The sequence below is a fragment of the Ctenopharyngodon idella genome, chromosome 23 (genome assembly GCF_019924925.1).
Source record: "Ctenopharyngodon idella isolate HZGC_01 chromosome 23, HZGC01, whole genome shotgun sequence".
Lineage (NCBI taxonomy): Eukaryota > Metazoa > Chordata > Actinopteri > Cypriniformes > Xenocyprididae > Ctenopharyngodon > Ctenopharyngodon idella.
Genome location: NC_067242.1, coordinates 1637890 through 1665577, shown reverse-complemented (window position 1 = coordinate 1665577; position 27688 = coordinate 1637890). Strand labels below are relative to the sequence as shown.

The 27688-nt window shown below is 36.6% G+C and overlaps 1 protein-coding gene across 5 annotated transcripts in view; it reads right to left on the bottom strand.

Moving 5' to 3' along the window:
* Positions 1-1699: 1699 nt before the first annotated feature.
* Positions 1700-27688, bottom strand: part of dipk2ab (divergent protein kinase domain 2Ab) — a 45342-nt gene continuing 19353 nt past the window's right edge. For all 5 annotated transcript variants that reach the window (XM_051882075.1, XM_051882073.1, XM_051882072.1 and 2 more), the window contains 2 exons: positions 14329-14632; positions 1700-3443 (listed from right to left, as the gene is read on the bottom strand). In XM_051882075.1, coding sequence (XP_051738035.1) covers positions 3112-3443; positions 14329-14632 — 636 coding nt within the window. In that variant the 3' untranslated portion in view covers positions 1700-3111. The remainder of the gene's footprint in view (positions 3444-14328; positions 14633-27688) is intronic.

Below are 27688 nucleotides of genomic sequence, written 5' to 3'. Positions count from 1 at the left end.
TTACGAGTTCTACATGGCGTGAACGCACCTTATTTTCACCTCAAAGAAGGCGGAGCTCAGCACACACCTACCGATTATCACCACGGATACAGTGGTAGTTTGAAAATGTGTATCAGTTGGAGTGAACTCTTCCAGAAAGTTCGCTTTAGCAAGCCATTTCGAAACTCCAAGCAAATTCCTTTTTGGCCTAATTTTGTTCAAAATGAAGTCACTAATTTATTCTTCGATTTTGCTTGAAGTATATAAGGGCCTTAAAGGGATAGTTCACCCAAAAATGAAAATTATCCCATGATTTACTCACCCTCAAGCCATCCTAGGTGTATATGACTATCTTCTTTCAGACAAACACAATCGGAGATATATTTAAAAATATCCTTGCTCTTCCAAGCGTTATAATGGTAGTGAATGGGGGGCCAGAAAAGTTCTTCCATCCATTATAAAAAAAAAAAAAATAATCCATGTGGCTCTAGGGGGTTAATAAAGGCAAAACGAAGCAATGGGTTTTTGTAATAATATCCATATTTAAAACTTTATAAATTCAAATAACTAGCTTCCGGCAGACGACCATACGCATTCTGCGCATGTCGACTTGCGCCACAAGAGTAAACCCTGACGCGATGTATGACGCAGGATGTAGGAGTATCGTAAGCTTAGACGACTGTCACGGTTAAAACAAATAGAGCTGTGCAACAAACTCAAGCTCCTCCTCTTATATATCGAAATCTTTCGACATTTCTCTTTAAAAATGATCATTTTAGACTTATAATTCGTGACCGGTGTTTTGCTCCATCCTCTGCGCTTCCACGTTCATCATTGCGTCAGGTCAGAGGTCTGGAGCCGTATGTATTACTTTTATTATGGATGGATGAATTTACTTGGCTTCAAAATCCGAACCCTTACCCTAACCCGATTGTGTTCGTCTGAAAAAAGATCATATACACCATCAGTCATATACACCTAGGATGGCTTGAATGTGAGTAAATCATGGGATAATTGTCATTTTTGGGTGAACTAACCCTTTAACAATAAAGTATGTCAATCTATTTGAAAAAGTGTTATAGTGCATAGCAATCATTATAATTGAAATTGGAATCAATTTTTTTTTAAAAATCACGTATCATGTGCGCCGCATTTGAGTTTCTGCTGATGAAAAGTCAGTCACTTAAAAGGGTTAGTTCACCCAAAAATGAAAATCCTGTCATCATTTACTCACCCTTATGTTGCTCCAAACTTGTATGAGTTTCTTTTTTCTGTTGAACTAAAAAAGAAGATATTTTGAAGAATGGTAAAGGTAATGGTAGCCATTGACTTCTATTGTAGGAAAAATAACACTATGAAGTCAATGGCTACCATCAACTGTCTGGTTACCAACATTCTTCCAAGTTTAATTTGGGTTAGGATGTTACCTAGGTAGTAGACAGCAAGGCGGCTCACTACGTTTTGGAACTGAGCTTACAAGTACCCAAATGAACCTGTCAGTAAAGACACCCACATCTGTTCCTTAAATATATTAATAAGTCCAGAAAAATGCAGGAACCCCTCAGTTTAGGTACACAGTTGTTATGAAATGTAATCGTTAAAAAACAGTTGTAATCAAGAATGTCCAAATGCCTAAACTTCTCTACAAATTCTAATCTAAATCAATGAGATTCAAAACAATATGACATCAAAAATAAAACAGACACTGGAAGTATATATATAGAGAGATAGAGAGATATATATACTCATTTATTTAATATTTAAACAGACTAAAAAGTTGTAAATACAACTCCTGAATGAAAGGCACAGTAAAATCAGACACAGCTGATATAATACTCAACTGAAACAGAAGTACAGTACAAAAGCTGACAGTTACTTATGCACGCAAAAAAATCTCTCACGTGCCAACATCCAAAGAGGCCATCCGGTCACCGGTTTAGATTTGACAAGAGCAGAGGGATCTTCAGTGATAATGGCTGATCGACACTTATTGCTTTGACTCTTCAGGGCCTGACCGGCCAGAACTCAAACATGGAAATAAAAAGATTAAAATCTTAATTCATTTCATTCATTTGCTCTGGCAAAAGCATCAAGTTGAAAGTGATTAGCTAGCTTTCAAAATCCAGGCTCAATGGAGTGATGCTGTCAGTCAAGCGCTAGCGTACTTCATTATCTAACGCATACTCATTAGCATACTGATCTAATTCATTGGTCCACCAAGTGCAAAATCAAACCAGAGAGGGGAAAAAACAGCAGGCGGATGGCTCAAAGTTAAATGATCTTAAGTGTTAGAGACGTTTAATTAAATTTTGATTAATTCAATTGCAGAGCTGTGAAATTGAAATGTTAAGATGGATTTTAAAGATAGAAAGTTCCAGATGCATGTTCACACGTCGAGGAGTTTGATAGCGCTGCATCTCGCCATGTGCCGGTACATTATTTATAGTTAACGGCCAATTAGGGACCAGGACCTCTCTGATTTAATAGTGCCACGTAATTTGGATTCATTGTGGCCCTCTCTGGACTTTTGCTTGATTAATACAAACACAAATCTTTGTAACAAGTCTAACCACATTCATGAATCCACTCTGGGGTAATTCTGGCGGTTTGACTATGCTAAATTTTTAGCGAAAGGCTCTGCCTTTTAGTTCAGAGGTTTGAGTTACATTGAATCAGACTCTTTGGTATATGCAAAGCAATTCCAACTCATTTCCCCTCCAATCTGCTCTAATTATGTACAGATTTCCACATCCTCTCTACCATCTTAAAATTATGCTTTGTGCCAAACTCATTCTTCCTGGAATGTAAGTGAATCAATTAGGCAGAAGACGTTCACTAAAAAGTTTTGGACACAGTTAATGCTTCCCAAGCTGCCTTTCCCAGTGTCACCGCTGCCTTTATTGCAAAATAAACCATTGAATAAAAGCAATGAACCAAAGACATTTCAATAATTTAAAGATTAATGTAAGAGAAACAAAATGTACACACAACAGATTGTAGTGATGGACGATTGGTCTGAAATTGAGTTACAGAGAGACCTTTTGTCGCAAGTCTAATGGGGATCCCCAAACCCTGAAGACATCATCGGACATTGATGAGTGAACGTTGAGCATTGACAGGCATGGACGGTCATTACCTAGCGGTACCGCTTAGCTGGGTTAAGTAATCGCGCAGTTCTTTAGCTGCCTGGAAGCGGCCGTACCGCTTTTTGGGGTTGGCGCACTCGTCCAACAGGGCTTCAAGCTGGCCGTCTTTGGCTATGTGTGGCGGGGGGTCGTGAAGAAGTCCACCGGAGCTGCCCCGCCACGTAGCATATCGTGAAAGCAGGTTTTGACAGATGGCGTAATAGTTGTGGTCCACTGTGACCCGTGAACACAACATGTCTTTAGAGAAGGAAAGACAGGCCTCCTTGTCGCACTCCTCAAACTTGCTCTCGTACCAGACGTCGTAGTTCTCGGGCTTATCTAGAGGAAGATGACAGAAACAAGAGTAAAATTGCAGCAGTTGATGAAAAAGTACAGACACTGAATTTGTATGTTTTTGTAAAGAATATGACAAGTTTTAAACTAACTGGGTTAATTAATGTTTAAATAAATAAATAAATAAACTAAAATGGAATTCATATATACAATCAGGGCTTGACAATAACTTTTTTGGCTAGTGGTTTTCCAAAGTTACTAGCCACTAAACATTTTCACTGGCCACAATTTTGACATGGGGAAAAACTGCCATATAGATATTTTTAATGCTATCTTATAATTTGGCAGCAGGTATATTAGGCTTCTGTCACTTTAAGACCTGACGCACTGATCCATTATACTGTTACACATGCGTTTTCTTTCTCAACTCTTTACATTCTCTTAAAACATAACTGACTGTGTTTATGTGAATACTCACCAAGACCGGCATTTTGACATTATTTTGTGTGTATTTGACTGTTTAAGTGCAATAAGTTTAAGCTTTATGTTCATGCACTTTGGGTGTGGGCACAAAATCTGCAGAAATTAGTAAAATTTTACGCAATATGTGCAATCCCATGCCAAAATTCAAGCCCTGTGCATAATAACGATTAATTTGGATATATATCTGGTACAGTTAATGGCATCAGTTTCAGTTGGTACTACATTATTATAAAGGTTAAAATTAACTGCTTTGTATACAAACACTGAAATTACACACAAGGAAGTTTTTTAATAATAAAGTATGTTTCTACTCCAATTAGTTTTTTTTAAATATAAACATGTAAATGATAGCTGATGATTTATTCAATCGTACATTTAATATTGAAGAAAAGTTAAAATATAACATGGTGCATTTTTAGGACTCAACTGCATTCTCTACAAACCCACGCTAAATGAACAGAACCACACCTGGACAACTAGTTACCTGCCACGTCATATAATGTGAGAGCCACAGTGAACTGTATACTTATGACGGGTTTAGTTTACTCATGGAGAAGGAGAAATGATCGCCATTTTTGATGTGGTTGAGTCCTGAAAACTTGCAGGCTCGTATTAAGCAGCACCACACTAGCCATTAGCATCTGTTTTGTTTTGTGTGAAACATGACAGGAGATTAAAGGATTAGTTCACTTCAGAATTCAAATTTTCTGATAATTTACTCACTCCCATGTCATCCAAGATGTTTATGCCTTTCTTTCTTCAGTTGAAAAGAAAATGTTTTTGAGGAAAACATTCAGGATTTTTCTCCATATAGTGGACTTCACTGGGGTTCAACGGGTTGAAGGTCCAAATGTCAGTTTCAGTGCAGCTTCAAAGAGCTCTACACGATCCCAGACGAGGAATAAGGGTCTTATCTAGAGAAACAATTGGTCATTTTCTAAAAAAAAATAAAAATGTATATACTTTTTAAACCACAAATGCTCATCTTGCACTGCTCTGTGATGCGCCACGCATAATGTAATCACGTTGGAAAGGTCACATGTGACGTAGGCAGAAGTACTGCTGTAGGGCGAAAAACTCATCTCATTTTCTCCTCCAACTTCAAAATCATCCGACATCATTGTTTTACGTTTTACGCATTGAAACTGCAATTTGGACCTTCAACCCGTTGAACCCCAGTGAAGTCCACTATATGGAGAAAAATCCTGGAATGTTTTCCTCAAAAACCTTAATTTCGTTTCGACTGAAGAAAGAAAGACATAAACATCTTGGATGACATGGGGGTGAGGAAATTATCAGGAAATTTTAATTCTGAAGTGAACTAATCCTTTAAGACTGAACATAAACAGTGCATAATCGATTACATCGACACGTCGTTTCAGCCCTAAATATATTTCAAACTTTTAAAAAATAATTATTAAGATGTGCATTAAAATAAGTTATTTACTTGGTTACACTACATGACATCATTGAAATCATTCAATTAAATCTAGTATAAAAATGGTATAAACATTTTTTAAAAACAATATGAAATCAACATGAAAAAAAAAAAAAAAAAAACCTACAACCTTAAACAAGATTTTTCCTTTATGTTATTGACTCAACTGCACTCATTCTGCAACATGAAAGAACACATTACTTATAGTTTACTTAGTGTCTTTTCACAATTATATCATTAACTGGTTTTTTTTGTTTTGTTTTTTTAGGTTTGACATTTAAAAAAAAGAAAAGTCCAGTATTTTACATTTTAAAATTGAAAATTCTTGTTTTTTATAAATCATATTTGGACACACTCATTCAGTTTGAACACAATGAAAATATCAGTCAGCGGACCAAGAGAGCAATTTGTGACTTAGAAATTGCACAGAAGCAATCAGGTGGACATTTCTGAAGTACAGCATGTTCCTTCCTTAATAAAGGGACACAAATTGGCCGTTTTCTCTACCCAGAACACCGACCGCATACAACCTTCATCTCCACACTTATTTTTCAAGGACCTGGCAACCAGGACAAATAAATAACATTCTCTATGATGAGAAACTCTTTGGAGTTGCATTAATGATCAAATTGATTAGAGTGAAACAACCCAGGAGATGCCAACCCCTAATCATGTTTGAGAACCTCAATGCACTCCTGCCACTCCAATGACTCAATCTGTGTTTCCAGCATCAGATTCTGCCTCAGGCCCTAGACCACTGCCTAAACTCAATCACCGCTCGCTCAACACAGATCTGCAGACACTGAGAGCCAAGGTGAAGAGATGTCATTTACTCTGGTAGACGTCGGTCTGTGTGACTGATGCGTGATCAGACCCTGTCTTCTTACCTCTAATGCACAAATCTGTTACATCCGTCTTTGCAGCAACATCAATTTATGTATTTATTTATTTTGAAAATAGTTAAAAAGGAGTGCATTCCAATAATTTTTGCTATGGCATTGAAATTGGTACTGAGAATCGTGAAATTTTTACAGAAAAATGTATATTACGATGTTATGATGAACTATATGTCTTTCTCCACTGACGTCCTGTGTTATTCAAAGCGTTTGTGAGGATGCTGATTTTTAGAAGACAGCTGTCCGACTCTGAGATGAAGAACAGGAACATGGTTTGTGTAACATTAGCAGCACATTATTAGCTGTTTGATAACGTAATCAAGCAAAAGGCTAATCATATTAATTACCGTTATGTAAAAAACGATACCATTGTGCAGTGTTTACCTCAGTAAGTTGACCGCGTGGATCTCTGAGCTCGTGCGAGTGAGTGGAGGCGGGGCTAATTAGCATATTCAAAGATCTGCGCATAGTAAATGAGGCAAGGTACACCCTTACAGTTACATTCAAGCTATTTTAAGGCATGAAGACATTTTTTTCCACAGGAAATGTGTCATTTTGGTGATCAAAGATGAGTTTTAATAAAATTATTGACTACAGGGGGACTTTAAACAAAAACATCTGCCTGGTTTGGCAAAGTATTTCAAAGTATTTAGATTACATTACTCACCTTGAATTACATTTTAAAAGTAACACTCAACCCAGGTACATATTGTAGGGTCACTATGTTTTTCAATAGATGTTTATAATAATAATAATAATAATAATAATAATAAATGAATAAATAAAAAGCTTAGCATTCCATATATTTATTTATCCTTTATATTATTCCTCCATTAAATTTAAATGAATTGATCTGCTATATTATATTTATTTTATTTGTATTTATTTATTTATCAATTAATTTATATTGATTTTTGAATTTATTACATTTGCTTTTTTATTCGTTGTATGCTGGTTCTTCTGTTTCTTATGTTTTTTTCTAAATCCAGTTTAAATGCCAACTTATTGATAAATCACGATTTTACAGTTGATTGTGAATAGCAGTCATTGTAATCAGACTCAGCAGGAAGTTTAGCATTGAATCAAGAATTTGACGTAGAAACATTTCGACAGCTGTGCAACTAGACTGCGACCAAAAAGACCCTTTGTTATGAACAATTGATGGTACAAAAGGCCAGTCAATTAGGCTGCAAGTTCACCAGTGCAGTATTTAAAGAGCACAAAGCAACATTGATCCGCAGATCCGTAATGAAATTATCTGCAGTGCTTTGGAGAGAGCCCAGCAGAAGTCTTGGAAACAGAATGTTTGTCTAGACCAGCGATGCAGGGAAAGCCACAGCCTAAAATGAATTTCGATCTGAAGCATGGCTCCGCTCCACTGACGCTTACAATCACATTTGTCTCCTTGGCCTGCTAAAGATGATCTAGTAGCTTCCTTCCAGCCTGGCAATGGGCGGATGTCTTGTCCAGACATAATACAGCACATATTAGGATGATGTGTTTGTAAAGACAAAAAGGACAAGGGAGGAGAGGGAGGGGATTCAGAGGACGAGAACAACCTGAATTCGGGCTAGATAATTGCTCTGAATGCAGGTCATTCTCTATTTATTTTTAATAATGTTCAAGTTTAAACTAAACTAAAAGTTTTCTGTCGATAAAGGTATCCAAACAGTTGCTCATCTGTCTAATAAAGCACATAGGCCCGGTTTCACAGACAGGGCTTAGATTAAGCCAGGATTAGGGCTTAGTTTAATTAGGACATTTAAGTAGCTTTTATAAATGTGCCTTAGAAAAGAAAAAAATAGGGATGCACCGATACCGATACCAGTATCGGTCCCGGGCCCGATACCAAGCTCATGTACTCGTACTCGTAAAAATACCCCCGATACCAAAGACTGATACCTCACGTGACGTAACTGAAAGAATTGTCCGTGCACAGAGACACCGGCGGCAGCAGCAGAAACAATGTCAGCCTCAGAGTTGTGGAAATACTTCAAAATTAATGATGACAACACACACATTGCGAACTGCATGCTCTCAATCACAATTCGTTATCGATTAGTGAAGGCGGGATAGGCGGAATCGCGCTGAATGACACAGACCAGAAGCGCTCACTCTGCGATCCCAGTTCTCTCAGACAGCGTGCGATCAGTTCTCCTCGTGCCTGAATGGTCAAAAGCACACATAATTGTCAAAATGTCCATCGTGTGGAGTATCTCACGTAAATACAGTCGGTTATGGCTTAAGTGGACGTAAACATTTGGGTGAAAACAGGATGTCTGTCAGTATCCATGGATTTGGTCTTAAAGGGACCATAGCCTATACTGCATTGTCATTAATATATTGTCATTAATGTTAATAAAACAACAAAATATGTTAAATAAATGTATACATGGTAAATAAACCCACTGTATCTGAAAAACAAGTTTTTTAATTTGTATCTCTATAGTATTTGTTGTATTGTTTGTAATTTGTTTGTAAATTTCTTTTTATATTACAACAATTATTGGTAATTCTGCCCTTTGAAGGTTATTGGACACTGAAAATTTTTAAACTTAAAGAACAAAAATATTACTTTTTTCATTAGAATAATAATAAAGAAGCTGTCCTACATTCATTAGTCTCACTGTGTTGTGCTTGGAAAACTGCAACAAAAAAAAAAAAAAAAAAAAAAAAAAAAAAAAAAAAAAGAGAGAGAGAGAAATTAATAAATGTATAGGTATCGGCAAGTACTAGAAAAAAGTATCGGTACTCATACTCTGTCCTTAAAAAATGGTATCGGTGCATCACTAAAAAAAAAAAAACATTACTGATGCACATCTTGAGACAAAACAATGGCACTGACATATTTTAAGATATGTCAGCACAAGTTCATTTCAGTTAAAACAAGCCTGTGAAACCAGGGGAATATATATTAAAGTGTTATTGATGTTTCCATTGTTTCTACGGAAGTAAAAACGGAAATCGAGGGTAACGTGGATATGACGCCATTGACGCAATGACACGGGCCGTCACACTGGTTAAAATTGCTGATTTCTCTGGATTTAAACGTTGTTGAAAACATCCAAAAATCGTACATATTGTGCCTTTAACTAAATCTAGCCAGTGTTGCTTCTCAGGTTTATCTTGTTTCAAGGTTTTTTTTTTATCAATTGTCTTTCTATTAGGGTTGTGCAAAACAACCAATTATCATAATCGACTAGTCAGTGTTGAGGGAGCCCTGTATAATTAATTAGGCTGCGTCAGATCCACAAAACCCCATTCAGACACGTTTCTTCAGGGATATATGGAAACTAAGCGCAGCCCTTCAATAGGGTAATTCAACAAATAAGCAGGCAAAATAACTTTAACCATTTATTGTACAAAACTATCAAAGTCCTCTCAAGAACGACTCGTATTGAGATCGGCACATTGTGGCTGCAGAATGATGCACTTCAATAATCTCAGACTCACTGAGTGATCAAAAGAGACGATCTGAAGTCTGACATTGAGTGTCTTCATTTATTGTTTTAGGTGGTGTATGGTGTTTTAATGGCTGTAGCGGTGCTGCTTTAAATTAGATTAAGTAAGAGATGAGAGAGCTTTACCATGTAGACTACAGCACAGCCTACTATCAGCAGACAAAACTCTTTGAGAGAAATTGCGTTACTTAATTATTTAAGAACTATGTCTCTGTAAAGAAGCACCAACACTAAAATATAAACTCACTAATCGATCACACTAATCGAATAGTCGATACTGCACATCCCTTTACTATCCCTACTAAAGTATAATTGTGTAAATAATTGTGCCTGATAACAGCTGCATGATCTAGAATTTTATGTTAGCAAAGCTAAATGGTCAAAATGTACTATATCTGCTGCTGAAAACCCCACTGAGTGTATAACACTGTGTCCTAACCAGTAGTAACGCGATAAAGGGTATTTTTCCATGTTAAAGGGTTAGTTCACCCAAAAATGAAAATTCTGTCATTAATTACTCACCCTCATGTCGTTCCACACCCGTAAGACCTTCGTTCATCTTCAGAACACAAATTAAGATATTTTTGATAAAATCTGATGGCTCATTGAGGCCTCCACTGACAGCAAGATAATTAACACTTTCAATGGCCAGAAAGGTAGTAAAGACATATTTAAAACAGTTCATGTGACTACAGTGGTTCAACCTTAAATGTTATGAAGTGACGACAATACTTTTTGTGTGCCAAAAAAACAAAATAATGACTTTATTCAACAATATCTAGTGATGGGCGATTTCAAAACACTGCTTCATGAAGCTTCGAAGCTTTACAAATGTTTTGTTTCGAATCAGTGGTTCGGATATATTATATATTATATATATATATATATATATATATATAAATAAAATGCTATACTATACAAATATATTTATATATAATCAAATGTATACAAATTTATTTGATTCATTTAAAAATACCTGTGACAGAATAAAGAACATAGACAAAACATACTTTGTCTTGTATTAACTTCCGCCTCTATTTGTGCCTGAACAGACGCATACACGCAAAATAATATTCTTCTCAGCAAGTATTCATGTAAACGCAGTCACATATGGCTTACATGAATGTAAACAATTGAGAAAGAAAAAGGATGCATATCATTGTATTGGATCCGTGCATTTGGTCTTAAAGTGACAGCAGCCTAATATTCCTGCTGCTGTCTGATGTAAATGAAACAACAAATTACAAAGAGAAAATCAATTTTATAGCTTTTACAAAGATTAATTATATTTAATTTATATAATGAAGACTATGTAGTGTTTTTTTTCTTTTACATTTGATTATTTATTTAATCATTTGATTATTTCTGTACCTGAATAGCCTAGCACTGTTTATTTCATTTGTATGTTTGTTCTATTGTATTTATGTAATGCTTGCAATTTGTTTATCTTCTATGCAGATTCACTCCCCTACAAAATCACCTCAATCACTCTAGAATGATTCATTCTTTCAAATAGAACCGTTTTCATATCGCAATATATATTGCAATGTCAGTTTTTTTCCCCAATACCGTGCAGTCCTAGTGCGTACACACCTGTTGTGAATCCAGTGAACACTTAGCATGAGAATGTTTTCTATTCACATAAATAATTACCTTTAAGTTTTGTAATTGTGAATGAAACCCACTGTCCTTAAGCTAGCTTGTAAAAACAGTGCTTTAGTACTTCTTCAAAGCTGAGCTAAAACAATTTAAATTCATCCTCGCGGAGCTGTTTGACTGGTAAAAGGGGACACCCTCCCCTCGAGGGCTCGCTCCCACTTCAATGACAGAGCTTCTTCTGTGAGGCTTTTGGCACCGCGACAAGTCGCCATTGAAGAAAGAACCAACTGGCGTCACTCTGTCCTCACGTGTGAGTCTCTCGCACACACACACACCCGCACATAGACACGTATTTTATCTGTGGCTTTCAGGAATAAAATCTTGTTCCCTGAATGGTGTTCTATCTGCTGTCGGGAATCTCCCCTGAGATTCTGGTCACAAAACACAAAGGCACATGTCTCTATGTGCTGGTGACGTGCTCGATATTCACGTGCTGGGTATATAACAGCACTTTCTGCGTCATTCTGAGTCCTACAGGTGTTTAGCAGGGTTTATAATGTACCTTGAGTAAATGAACATCAGCACAACTGGTCACTACTTGGTCATTACATGCAAAAATGAATGAGAAATTCTTTCTTTGTGTTCCCCCCATTACTTGTCACAGCACTTACATATTGTTGGTTTGATTGCTTCTATTGTTTTCCTCATTTGTAAGTTGCTTTGGATAAAAGTGTCTGTTAAATGTACATGTAAATGAGTATTAAAAAAAATTAATTAATTAAAAAAAAAAGGCATTTATTTGAAAAAAAAAAAAAAAAAAACTGTCATTTTAGTATTAATTTTATACTATTAAGAGTATTTATTAATATTTAGAGTTTTATTTTTAGATTTATTTTTAATTTAAAATTTAGTGATGTGCTTTTGTTATTTTTATTAGTTTTTGTACATTTTAATATTTATATTTAGCTTTTTATTTCAGTTTTAGTAATTTTAGTACTTAAATGTATTTTATTTCAGTTAGTTGCCGGGACAATATTTCTAATACTTTCTGTTAAAAGTTTTAAAGTTTAAGTTTTTCACCTAATATTTATATATTTTATTTTATTTCCGCTTTATTCCAATTAAAGGATTAGTTCACTTCAGATTTAAAATTTCCTGATAATTTACTCACCCTCATTTCATCCAAGATGTTCATGTCTTTCTTTCTTCAGTGTAAAAGAAATGAAGGTTGAGGAAAACATTCCAGGATTTTTCTCCATATAGTGGACTTCACTGGGGTTCAATGGATTGAAGGTCCAAATGTCAGTTTCAGTGCAGCTTCAAAGAGCTCTACATGATCCCAGACGAGGAATAAGGGTCTTATCTAGAGAAACAATCTGCCATTTTTTCGCATATACTTTTTAACCACAAATGCTCGTCTTGCTCTGCTCTGCGATGCGCCACGCATTACATAATCATGTTGGAAAGGTCATGCGTGACATAGGCGGAAGTACCACGGTAGGGCAAAAAACTACATCTCATTCAGAGCAGTGCAAGACGAGCATTTGTGGTTAAAAATAAAAAATAAAATATTTATTTTTTTTAGAAAATGACTGATGGTTTCTCTAGATAAGACTCTTATTCCTTGTCTGGGATCATGTGGAGCTCTTTGAAGCTGCACTGAAACTGTAATTTGGACCTTCAACCCGTTGAACCCCAGTGAAGTCCACTATATGGAGAAAAATCCTGGAATGTTTTCCTCAAAAACCTTCATTTCTTTTCGACTGAAGAAAGAAAGACATGAACATCTTGGATGACATGGGAGTGAGTAAATTATCAGGAAATTCTCATTCTGAAGTGAACTAATCCTTTAAAAAAATATATTTTTAGTAGTTCCAAACTTGTATGGTATGCATCTCTTTTTTTCTTTCTTTTTTTTTTTTTTTTGTGGAACACAAATGATTTTATTTTGAAAAATGTTGTTGTGGACCCCAGAAACTTTCATTGTAAGGACAAAAAACTATTAAAACATTTTTAAAATGACCATTTTGTGTTCTGCAGAAGAAAGTTAGTCATACAGGGGAACAACATAAGAGTGAATAAATGACAGAATTTTAATTTTATCATTTTATAGGTATCATTTCATGTATACAGTTATTCACAGGGATGAACAACACCACAAAAGTATCATAGAAGTAGTCTTTATGGGTCTGTGCACTATATTCCAAGTCTTTGTATGTAGAACAAACCAAAATCCTGATCCATGGTTAAAGAAAGTCTATTTGATTCGTCGCACAGAATCACTCTGACAGATTCATCTCAAAATCAACTCAGAGATCTAGTGGCAGCAGTTAACATCTCAATGGAGAGAATCACTTAAAATGTTGGTTTGTTCATCACACAAAGCAATCGTATGACCTCAGAAAACTTGGAATTTAGCACACTAGCCATATAGACTACTTTTATGGTATGTCTATGGTGTTTTTGGGTGCTTTTTTAATTCTAGAACGCTCCAGTCCACATTAATTGCAATTGCATGGGGAAAAACAATCAATAGATTCAATAAAATGTCTCCTTTTGTATTGCACAAAAGAAAGAAAAAGTCATATGAGTTTGGAACAACATGAGGGTTTGTATATGATGGTGACACTTTAGTATGGGGAACAATTCTCAGTTTTAACTAGTTGCTTATTACTAGAATATTGGCTGTTTATTAGTACTTATAAAGCACATATTAATGCCTTATTCTGCATGACCTTATTCTACATCCCTTAATCCTACCCCATACCTAAACTTAAACGCTACAACAACTACCTAACTATTAAGTTTATTGAGGAAAAAGTCATAGTTAATAGTAAATGTGTGTTCCTCATACTAAAGTGTTACCTATATGACTACAGAATTTATCAGTTCAAATATTCATTTTTGTTCACACATTATGTGTATTGTATACATTTTTGAGGGAGCAAATTTGCCAGCAGGATGCAGTTGTCACTGTGGTAAATCAACAAACTCTGTGTGCAGATAATGAGATTTACTGTACATGTAAGAAAGGGCAAAATCTATTTACTTACTCTGTTTGATCAGCCTCTTGTCGGCCACCACAACATTCTCCGCATCCACCACAATGACCTTCCCGTCCCGCGGGCCCACAGCGAAGTTATCGAAGCTGACGTCCAGCAGGTAGAGAGCAAAATCGAAGTCGTTGTTGGTAAGCTGCTCGGCAATGTCCATCAGCTGCTTGGCCAGGTCTACTCTCTTTTCCCAGGGAGCATTGAAGAAACTCCACAGCTCCTCGCCCACGTAGTTCACTGCCACCATTCGCCCGCAAGCGCCCAGGTACTTCGCAAACGGCCAGCCTTCGTCTGAAGGGAAACTCTGAGAAAAGCACACAAGGGAACAATTTGGAGTTTGTGCTCAATAACAGTTAAAAGACCCTACTGAGTGAGTTTTCGAAATTCCCATCGTACCCCTTCAACAAACGTCAAGTTCAAATGAAAACGTTTCTTCGGCCAAACTAAGTTGGCTACTCCATATGAACTTTTATCGAACGACAGTAAATTGGACTATGGGGAATTGTGATTGGTATCAACGCTGATGGCAACGCTTCTGGTGTCCAGACGATGGAATTGAAATGTTTTGAGATGAAAGCTAACAGCTCTGGTAGGAGGGCTACTTGAAGAGGGGGAAAAACACAACATCAATTGCATGCAAAACAGCAGGTTATTATTTTAATATGATGCTTGTTTTGTCTGACTCACATAGAGGCAGGAAAATCGTGGATGCTGGGGAGGCATCTGTCAGTTTTGACTTTACATTGCTAGCCTCTTCAGATATAAACAAATGAGGCAAGTAAAGCAGCTGTACCCCAGTAACTGGGTTGGTCTCTAAGGGCCTTGAGTGGGCACGTCTCATTACAGCTTCTCTGTCTATTCCATCTACAGCGGCATGGAAGAGCAGAGTCAATTCGATATGAAAGAGCACAAATTAGAGCTAAATAAAAGGAAAAACCAAATACATTCACTGTCCAGGACACACAATCTGTTTTATTCAATCAGAGTGCCACTCTATTCTAATGATTCATATTTGAAATGTACAAAACCTTCGTCTCGTTTTGCTCTGGGAACTTACAGTTGATATTCAGCAATAATTTCACCTGCTTTTTTTCCCAGAGCTCCTCAAATGACTCACACGAGCTTCATTGATATTGACAGACAGCGCTGCGCAAGGGAAAAAAGGCGTACAACTGCAATTGGATTCCCTTTTATTTCACAGTCAGAGAAATTTAATAGTCTAGTTTAATCTGCCTCAGAATCTGGTTAAAGTTTAATGTAGAGTCTCATTAATATTTCACTATACACATATTATTTAAAAACATACAATCAGTAAAAGGACACAGAATAAAACGGCTGGAGTTTAGTCTGAGAGCTTTTTTGTTACACACTTCGTAATGAAGAACAGGAGAACACAAATGGAGCATTCAGAATAGCATACTACCATAGTATGTGTGTCATTTTTGCAGTATGAAGTGTGTTTTGCACAATATCTTAATTGTCTTTTTGCATGCAATACCCAGATAAGTTAATACTGAAGTTTGGGGTGATGGCAGTACCCACAAGATGCAGCTGGATCTCAATAATAGTGTCCAAGTTACGACGCTCAATGTTTAATGCAAAGGGAAATATTTTCTTTTACAAAAATCGCTTTAAGGACTACAACAAGCTTCTTCCCGGGTTGGTGGCATCACTAACCCTAAAATTTACACAAACCCCACCCCTGAGAACACGCAACAAGGGGGCGGGGCCATGTCGGGCTGCTTTAGAGAAGAGGAAGAGTTGTTGTAGTAGAGTGTTGTTGTCATGCCGTCATTTTACGCCGGACTGCTTCACAAACGAGGGTCAATTCAACACTGGATTTGCACAAAAGATTAACATGACGGCACATGCTAGTCGACGAGTTGAATCAACTCCACAGCAACTACATAAATTTATCCACTAACCGTTCAGAAACGTCCAGTTTCAATCTAAAAGTTGTAACTTCTTCCTGAGTCTCTCCATCAGTGTCGACTCCGGTTTGAACAATGTAAGTCTGAATACCGTTACTGACAATCCTCATTTTGGCTGCGTGAGATTCTCCAGCTTTGTTGTTGTTGAGCAACCGAAGCGTGAGCTGTTAAAGCTCCGCCCTCTTCTGGAAAGGGGGGCGGGGAGCAGCAGCTCATTTGCATTTAAAGGGACACACACAAAAATGGTGTGTTTTTGCTCACACCCAAATAGGGGCAAATTTGACAAGCTATAATAAATGATCTGTGGGGTATTTTGTGCTGAAACTTCACAGACACATTCTGGGGACACCAGAGACTTGTATTACATATTGTAAAAGGGGAATAATAGGACACTTTAATAGATAAAATAATTTTGACTCACTATTTGATTGTCCAAGTCACATACTACCATGTCCAATCGTGTCCAAAATCTTTGATGTTTTACTGCATTGTGTCAATTTCCACAAAATTGCAAAAATGCTGAATATTCATAATTATTTGTCGCTGAAATAAACAACATAATGAGGTCTATGTAGCCCACTACTGTATGAACCAGTCTTGTGACCAAATGACCAAACACATTACATTTCACTCGCTCTTACAGTAACAGTGTTATTGTCCTCCATCAGTTCTTTCTTGTCAACCCCCTTCTTCATCTTCCTCTCCATCTGTCGTTCTATCAGCAGTGTACACGCAGAAGCTAGACAGCTTTGATGTTGCATTAAGCCTTTGACTCTTTAGCCGTGGCCTCTAAGAAGGGACAGATGAGATAAGACTCAAACTACCAGGCCGCGCTCCAGTTAGACCAACAAATCCACACGGTAAACAAAACACACACTCCCCTCTAATCAGAGCTAAACTGTGCCAACAATTTGTACAAATCCAATTTGTTCCAAAGCACTATAAAATGGAGAGTGCAATAATAACAATATTATCCCACTCTCATATTAGTAATTAGTGCGAAGCAGAGCGGAAGCGGGCATGCAGTCTGCGAGTAAGGGCGGTCAATACTCTAAGAGGACTGGGTCAATCAGCAGAGAACAGCCCAGCCTCAAAGCGCTGCTCACTCCCAGCACACTTCCTGTGTTTGTTCGATCAGGGGCTCTCCAGAAGGAAGGGGGAGAAATCCACGGAGAGCGGAGGAATATACCTCCCAAACCTCAAAGAGAAGGATTTGAATAGAGAAACAGCAGGCCAATAGCTTTTGTGTTGGGCTTTGTTGAAGTCTTGCTCTGTTAATGAGGGTTAAGGGTGGCCTTTACCAAAGAAAGACATGCGTAAGGAGGCCCGGAGGCTGTTTGGCATTACAGCATATACAGGCGCATTTACATAGCTTAGTTCATGCAGCAGCAGCTGTCAGTCTGGGACTCGTTAAATTGATCAAAAGTGACAGTAAAGATTTGCGCCTGGAATAAAGATTTTAAATAAATGTTCTTTTTAACTTTCTATTCATCAAAGAATCCTGGAAAAAATGTATCATAGTTTTCACAAAAATATTAAAGGATTAGTTCACTTTGGAATTAAAATTTCCTGACAATTTACTCACCACCATGTCATCCAAGATGTTTATGTCGTAATTTATTTTTGACTGAAGAAAGAAAGGTTTTTGAGGAAAACATTTCAGGATTTTTTTCCATATATTGGACTTCAGCGGTTACCAACAGGTTGAAGGTCCAAATTGCAGTTTCAGTGCAGCTTCAAAGAGCAAAATCTGTCATTTTCTTGAAAAAAAAAAAAAAATTATATTATATACACACACACTCTTTTTAACCACAAATGCTCGTCTTGCACTGCTCTGCGATGTGCCACACATTACAAAATCACGTTGGAAAGGTCATGCGTGACGTAGGTGGAAGAACCGATCCAGTGTCTACAAAGCGAACGTGCAAAGTCAAACACCCTTTACAAAAAAAAAAGAAAAAAAGAAAAAAAAAAAAAAAAAAAAGTAAAACAACGATGTCGGCCACTTATGAAGTTGGAGGAGAAAATTAGATGGAGTTTTTCGCCCTACCGTGGTACTTCTGCCTACATTACACGTGACCTTTCCAACATGATTACATAATGTGTGGCGCATCACAGAGCAGTGCAAGACGAGCATTTGTGGTTAGAAAATGACCAATCGTTCTGGTAAATAAGACCCTTATTCCTCGTCTGGGATCGTGTAGAGCCCTTTGAAGCTGCACTGAAACTGACATTTGAAGCCCACTATATGGAGAAAAATCCTGGAACGTTTTCCTCAAAAACCTTAATTTCTTAATTTCTTTACGACATGAACATCTTGGATGACATGGGGTGAGTAAATTATGAGGAAATTTTAATTCTGAAGTGAACTAATCCTTTAAGCAGCATAACTGTGTTCAACACTGATAATAAGAAAATGTTTCTTAAACACCAAATCAGCATAACAGAATAATTTCTGAAGGATCATGTGACACTGAATACAGAAGTAATGGCTGCTGAAAATTCAGTTTTGCCATCACAGGAACAAATTACATTTTAAAATATATTCAAATAGAAAACATTTTAAATCGTAAAATTTTACAATATTACTTTTTACAGTATTTTTGATTGAATAAAAGGCATAATCAATCATGACAACTCTCAAAGTAGTTTTGGTATGTTAATCAATGTAAATGTATTGGGTCTTGATTGACTAGATCTGCTATGCATGCTGCTTCAGAGCAAGTATAGACTTGCGGTAACACTTTAGTATAGGGAACACATATTCACTATTAACTACGACTTTTCCCCCTCAATAAACTCCTAATTTACTGCTTATTAATAGTTAGTAAGCTAGTTGTTAAGTTTAGGTATTGGGTAGGATTAAGAATGTAAAATAAGGTCATACAGAATAAGGCATTAATATGTGCTTTATAATGACTAATAAACAGCCAATATTCAATATGCATGCTAATACGCAACTAGTTAAAAGACCCTAAAATTAAGTGTTACCAGACTTGCTACTGCCATTATATACACATATAAGATAGTATAAGATATTTTGCTGCTGCATGAACAGACATTCATAAATCCCATAGCAAATCTTGGCAGGTGGAGCTGGGGGAGGTGGAGGGTTTCAGAAGAACTATTATCTGATTATATATATATATATATATATATATATATATATATATATATATATATATATATATATATATATATATATATATATATTAGATAGATAGATAGATAGATAGATAAATAGTCTATATCTATCTAACAAGACTATTTAAATATTGAGCAAGCAATCTCATTGGCTGCTTAATCAGCAAAGGTCAATCAGCTTGTGTCACAAGGTAATGGTGACATAGCTTGCATATTGCATGTAAAGTTTCATGACTGAACTAGATATTATTATTAATATTATAAGAGCTGTTGGTAGAATGATGTTATGACTAAAAATTATTCTCTCTTATCTTAAATGTTGCCATTGTCATGAAGATTAGCATGTTTTTCTCTCTGCTGGGTATCAGAATCAATGTTTGGTACAAACTTCTCTTTGATACACTGTGTCAAAATAATAGTGAATACTGTATAGTTAAAAATAATGAAAAAATACAGATTCAAAACAATATTTACAGTCTTTCATTTTCACAATTCATCCATTATTGAGTGATGCCCCTAGGAAACATTGAAATAATTGGGGAATAATTTAGAAAAAAGTTCAAGTAATTAATCGTGTTCAGTCCATGAAGAGCTGAAAAATGCTCTGCTTATTTGACGTTCCCCCAGTGCACTTAAAACTCTAATCCAGTATCCAGGAGTTATTAACGTTACCGATGAGGCGTTGAAGTGGCAAAATAAATTGGAAACTGGGGTCTCATTTAACGTTGACTAAACTTTAATATTAATAAAACGAGGTGCTTGGGTGGAAATCTTTCCCTTTATCTTTTTTAAGAAGCATGCAGCATGCTTATGAGAGAGAGAGAGAGAGAGAGAGACATTCAGAAGTGCTGAGGGAGCACAACTCCACCTGAAGCGATACAGTGGCCGCTCAGAATCAGTGCAAAATTTCCATTCTTATCCATACAATAACAAGTTCCTTTCTCACCTCTGATGTAGTTTATGTTAAAAAGAACCAAATTCAATCTTAAAAAAATAATCTTATTTTTCTGAAATTCGCTTGAACGTTTAGTCAAGGTTTCTCACCAAAAAGAAGTGTAAAAGACTTCAGGTTGTTTTTGCTACTGTACCTTTAACACATCAGTATGTAAATAAGCTCCATACTAGGGATTAGAGGATGACAGATTGATCGTTTTGCCAATTAATCAGCACCGATTGGTTATTGGCAAAAATCCACACCAACAGTTTTGCCTGTGTTGCGTCCATTGCTGGAGCGGCTGAGAAGGGTCCATTGTCATACAGTACGAGAGCGGCCTCTAGAGGTGAAATCACTGATGCCTTGTGGAGTTTGTTTTGACCATAGACTGTAAAAAAAAAAAAAAAAAAAAGATGGACGCCGCAATGCCGCTTCCTTCCATTGTAATGAACTGAACGTAAAACATTCGACGATGGGCATTGACATGTTACGCAAAAACGTCAGTTTGGAGCCTGGGCATGCGCAGAAGGAATCGTCAGTGGAGCCTGGAGGTGGAGTCGCGGTATCAAACTTCTACCCAGACGACTGCATCATCAAGATCAGATCACCTATCTGTTTTATTATCTATTGTTTATTATATTTTTTCTTTTCCTCCTTCCTTTTTCATTTGGCTTAATAACATCTGGCAAAGAGGAATTTACATTTATTTGAATGTTTATTAATGTACATTGCTCGTTTTCAAATAAATTACTAGTGATAACTAGTTCAAAACAACATATCATAATTGATGTATTTTAAATATATAAATTATACACAATTTGAAAAATTCTACCTGTAAAATAATATTCTGTTTCTAGAGCAATAATATTGTTGAAACAGCAAATTCAGTAGATAAACTCAATAACATGCCACAAGAAACAACTCTAAAATGTCAGAAACGGTCCTGCCATTTTAAATCATGTTCATCTAACGTTACAGGAGATCGATTGATGTAGACAGTGCTCTATAATTTATTAGAGTAGGCTATCATTAGTTTTGTCCTGCTAATTTTTATTTTATACCCATAAAAATAATTTGTAGGCTAACTGCCAGATAACGATCACCTGCTTTTTCCCGTCATGGCTAACGTTAGGCATGTTATCTTATCTTAAAAGCTAATAACCTTTATTAATTAGCTTATAAAGCATTTAACGTTACTGAAAAAAGCTCAGTGATCCATCAGATCCTGTAGGTCGGTTAGTACAGTTTACTGCTGAACAACTCATTTTGTCTGTGTGAAATAACACATAAATCGAAAATTAATAGTTATATATCTTCAATCTCCCCTCAAAGCTCCGACAGTTCTCAGAGAAGCTGTCAATCACAACTGTCAATCATAACAACACACCCTGTTTCTATAGCATCAAATTGCTAGCTAAAATCAAACTCATCACAAAAACGAACAACTGAACACATATCAGCGTGATAACAACTACCTTAAATGACCAAAACCATCTTTCGGAAAATTTTATTGGAAGTGTAATTTATTTTTTTATTTTGACTGAAGTCTCGTTCGTTTGCATGGAGAGTGCGGGGTTTATGACTTGTACTGCATCCAGCCACCAGGGGGCGATCAAAGAGCCCGCAGCTTCACTTTTCAGGACGTATGAGTCACACCCGGTTTTGACACGTGAGACTGTGCACTGCACACATCGGGACACTTCAGAAAAGGATTTAAAACTTAGTCAACGAAATGGTATGTAAACAGTATACTACAGTACATGTTGTCATACCATTATAAAGCAATTACTTTGTTGACTAGATGCTGTGTTAGTGGAGAAAGAACAGCAGTACGTTTTCCGTCAAGGCTGAAAGGACGCTAACATTAGTACCTAAAACAATGTGACAAAAAAAAAAAAAAGTCAGACCCAAATGTTTAATGTCACGATTGTTACCATCTATTTGCATTAGTTTATATCCAGCTGGTCACTTATGCATTCATTATCCAGTGAATTTGCATATTTAAAGCTAGTGATATGAGAAAGAAAATTGATATGTTCATGCTACTGACATTATAAAAAAAAAAAAAAGAAAAAAAAAAAGTCAGGAACGCATCCGATTTCAGTTCTTTTTTTAATCCTCATTTTGTTATTTAGATTACATAATCATCAAGTGTTCTAAAATAGAATTAGAATAAATTTTCCGTCAAAAGTATTGCAGTCATGGATAAGAAAAAAATAATAACTGTGAAACAAAAATTTAAGAACGCATTTAAAAATATAATTTTACTACCTTTCTGGACCTGCAAAGTGGTCATTAAATTGCTGTCTATGAAGGGATCAGAGGGCTGGGATTTCATCAAAAATATTTTAATTTGTGTTCTGAAGATGAATGAAGGTCTTACAGGTGTGGAACGACATGAGGATGAGTAATGACAGAATTTTCATTTTTTTGTGAACTAACCCTTTAAGTATTTGTGACTAATGTAAATAGTTTATTTTGGCTAAATGTCAGACGTTAAATTAATGAACCTGTAAATGTTAAAACCAAGAAGATAAAAAAGAGAGAACATAAAGAAGAGAGAATGAGACCAAGTGCCCAGCGGATCTCTAGAGAATCTCACCCTGCTCAAAATGAAACAGCCTCAGACAAATGGCTTTTCTCCAGAGGAGAGGATGAAAAGAGTAAACCTGCAGTTTTTACAATGTCACGCCCTTCCCAACAGCACCTCACACGAGAGCAAGTCTGTTGTGTGCGTTTGTGCTTGTAAGAGTGAACTACATATCTGTTGGTCAGATAATTATTTGGTAACACTACATGTGCAGAGTCAGATGGTGGAAATCACAATGAATGATCAACAATAAAGATGGGAAAATGTGTGAGCAAAATTAACTAGTGGCAGTGCATGTGTATTTATATCTTGCAGACTAAAAAACATTTAGGTTTCTATGACATTTATTCTTTTATATGTGTGTTGTTTAATGAGCTTCTGAGTTGTTGTTTTTCCATAGTGCATAACGTTTATGGTTATATTCCCATCTCTAAATTCACAAAGGTATTTCCATTTTGCAAAAAGGTTCATCCTGACAGCAAGCGAATTCCTATTAAACATCAAAGACTTCATAAAATGAGTGAGAGCATATGATGCATTAACCACAGACTTCAACAGAGAAAGGGAGCGCAATAATTTGGCCTAAAATATTCATTTTGATAAAATATTTGTTGGTTTAAAATCCTAGGCTACATGTAATGAAAGTAATTATATTTTTATGAGAACAGTAACTATAGTTGGATTACAACATGTAATGAAATATAAATGTAAGAATTTCCACACATTTCCTGAAGAAACAAATGACAGCCAGTAATGAACACTCTACCTCTGACATGTTCATTATTTTGTGACCGTTTTTCTTACAGAAAATACAGAATATAAAATCCGATTATTCAAAGGAATAATCTAAATATTATTCGATTACCCAAATAAATGTTAGTTACAGTACTTCACATAGCTCATGCATTTTCTAGATGTTTGCTACAAGACACCTGAGAATCAATGATGTTGATGATATTGCTGCTATTAAGTATTTTAATAATACATATTATATATGCATGTAAAAGCGTTACTAAAAATTATCAGATTTATGGCGGGGCTAGTGAAAAATGTCCTTATTGATGAGCCAGGTTGACTTTTTCCTTAAAACATCAATGGCATGTTAGACTAAGTAATGCATTTTTAAATTCAAGTACATTTTCTAAACATATGTAGATAACCATTATGTTGGCATTTGTTTTGTCACACATTTATTTTGATACTTAAATATATAATTGTCTTAAAAAAGAATCTGAAATAGTATTTTAAATACAGTTGTTGTTAACATCCTGGACGGACATAGTGTAGTTGAGAATAGTCACTTAAATCACAATTCCCGTGGAACTCCAATTATGATGCTGTTGTGATATTACATAATGTATTCATTGTTTAACAAGGTTTGCTTAAGCAGTTAAACAAGAGGGATTGCTGGACAGCTAGATGTAAACTCATCATGATTGGCTCTCAGATTCGGCTAGAGAGTGCGTACCGAAGTTCAAGACTGCCTCGTGATATGTGACTAACATGCCTTTTAATTATTCCGTATGAAATGCAAATATAGGTAAAATGTCAAAGGTGAAATTGGCTGGAAATATCCTCTGATGTTTAATTTAACAGTACGGCACGAACATCATTACGATGTTCTTAGTGCTTCATCTTGTCCTGAACTGGATCAGTCAGAATTAATTTGTTTGCCCAGTAAAATGTTCATCACAAACTTGTTACTGGCTTGTCTGGTTTTCTTGTAATGTTGCAGTTCTATCGACCACCTGCTTACCCAATAAACAACACCAACACATGATAGAGTCCCAGTACTTTATCTTTCTAGCTTTAACCTCCTCCTGTTTCACCCAGAGTTCATTATTAAACACACTTCTATAAACAAACATTCATGCCAACGGTAGATGATCTTCTGTTGCAGATCCCGCTGGAAAAACAGGTGCACAATATGTATCGGTACTAGGGATGGGCACAAGTATTCGATCATGAAAACGATAATCGCTGTGACTTTAAAACATATGTATCTTTTATCTAATTGGTTATTGCGGCATGTTGGGTGGTACCTGGGGTCTGATTGGTTAATGTTAGGACAGCATGTCGTCCAGAAACTACAGACAGTAGAACTAAAGTGAAACTGTGGCTTTGAAAGCACGCAGTGATGCCTGGAATCACTTTGACGATGAAACTACTAAAGTGTATGATGTGCCAATCTGCTATACATAACATTATAATGAGAACACCATTGTAATAGATGTTGTAAATTCTTTGTGCTTTAGTTGCCCATGTTTTAGAGTTGTTGTTACGGGAAGAGCTCAACAGGAGTTATACATTCAGACAAACACATCAAGTTCATTTGCACATTTGCAGCATTTGTGCAGATGCAAGTTGTAATTGACCTGCGACTCGACTTGGACTTGTGAACTAACAACTCGAGACTAGACTTGGACTTGTGAACAACCGACTTGCGACTCGACCTGGACTTGCGAACAACCGACCTGCGACTCAACCTGGACTTGCGAACAACCGACTTGCGACTCGACTTGGACTTGTGAACAACCGACTTGCGACTCGACTTGGACTTGTGAACAACCGATCTGCGACTCGACTTGGACTTTTGAACAACCAACCTGCGACCCGACTTGGACTTGCGAACTAACCGACCTGCGACTCGACTTGGACTTGCGAACAACCGACTTGCGACTCGACTTGCACTTGCGAACAACCGACTTTGCAACTCGACCCGGACTTGTGAACAACCGACCAGCGACTCGACTTGGACTTTTGAACAACCGGCCTGCGACTCGACTTGGAACTGAAGAGAGACTTGTGAAAAACACAAGTCATTTTGGTACGCATTCCCGATTTCATTCTCTCTTTACTACCGCACACGAAAGCATCAGCTGTCAGAGTCTTGCTCGCTGTCCATTTTTCAAGTAGTACATGTTCCCCCACAAAAACATTGATGGTGCATTAATAACAACAAGAAGTTATTCTCTCGTCGTATTTTCATCAACAGCATGTTTTAATTAAAATAGTTTCATTATCGTAATGACGCACATAATCCCTAGCTCATAGTAGTAAAACGTCTACTATAATACAATGAAATATTAATGATATTTATAATACACAATTTGTAATACACAGATACTTTTAATAGCCATCAATGCAGAAATATGCTTTTTGCCAGCAGAAGTGTAGTTACGACAGCTACCACCTACTTGGGTTGTGGGATAAGTTCAATATTCAGAATTAGGGTGTCATTACCTTGGCATCAAAATGATTGCGTTTACCAAAATAGATGTTAGCTGCAGCCCTAAACTGAAGCTTAAACAGTCTCATTACAGACAACAGTAATTAGCATCCATCCCTCCCAGTGTTTCACGTGTAACTTTCACTAACCGCCTTTCTCATGTAAAACGCTTTGCCAGGGTGTGGTGAAATTCTCCACATTTTCTCCAGTCGTCAATCCCAGAGATCTACAACAGACATGTCAGGACAAGTGTCTAGCACTGATTCAGATGAAGAGTGACGGAAAGCTACAGTAAATGAAAAAAAAAAAAAAAAAAAAACAATGTGTTGCCTGTGAAACATATTACACAGTCTGATAAGCCAATTTAAAGGGCTGTTGAGGAAGAACTAAACATAAGTTGTTTTGTTCTTCACATTAAACGGCTGCCCTTTTCCCTCAAACCCCGTCGTTGACCTACAGTCCGCCACGCAGGCGTGGAAGCAGAACAGCCCCCGTCTGGCATTTTGCTTGGCCATTAAATTTTAAAACCGAGTCAGTCTACAGAGAGAACTCGTCCCTGCAGGGTGCAGTGCTTATTCTACTGCTTGGCAGACTTTTCTACAACCCTTCCCCCAAAATCTCCCTCTCTGCATCTCATCTTGAGCTACAGACCACCAATCCACCAGCTGAGGACAAGAACGAGTGAAGAGAGAGATAAAGGTTTAGTTCTGTATACTCAGTCTGCTGGGTGAACAAGCACAAGCAACTGAGGTTTTAGAAGTTCATGTAAGACAGTTAAAATTATATAAGAATGACACAATGGGTGATGCTCACTTGCTGGGCGTAACTCATTTATTTTAAAGCACATTAATTTGATTAGTTAAATAAAAATATATACCTTTTTAAAACTACAAATGTTCGCCTTGGTACAGCTCTGCAGTGCGTGTCCACAAAAAGGTTGTTCACGACCTTCCCAATGTGCATACATGATACCTGTTTTTACAAGTGTGGAGAATAAGCGTGGTCCACACGTTGACTAGTCATTGCTGTATATTAGTATTTCTGTCAGTTTATTGTTTAACCCTCTGGGTCAGCGAAATGTGCTGGCATGATCACTTGAATTAGATGGAGAAAAATCCTGGAATATTTTCCTCAAAAACCTTAATTTCTCTTCGGCTGAAGAAAGAAAGTCATACACATCTTGGATGGCCTGGGGGTGAGTAAATAATCAGAAAATTTCATTTTTGGGTGAACTATTCTTTTAACTGAAGATATACTCTCTGAAAATAATGCAGTTTTGCTCCTTGTGTACTTTTAGGTAATCTAAATATTGTAAATAAGATGCATTACCTACATAGTATGCAAAAAATCATAATGGTATATGAAAGAGAGGCACGGATAGCTTCTGCAGACACATCAATGTTTTCAAACTCTGGTGCTCATGGTAGATCTGTCTTTAAATTAATTCCTCTATGAAAAATCTGAACAGGATTATTACCCAACTGTAATGGTTTATAGCAGAGGTGGACAGAGGTGACCCTTGAGATCCACTT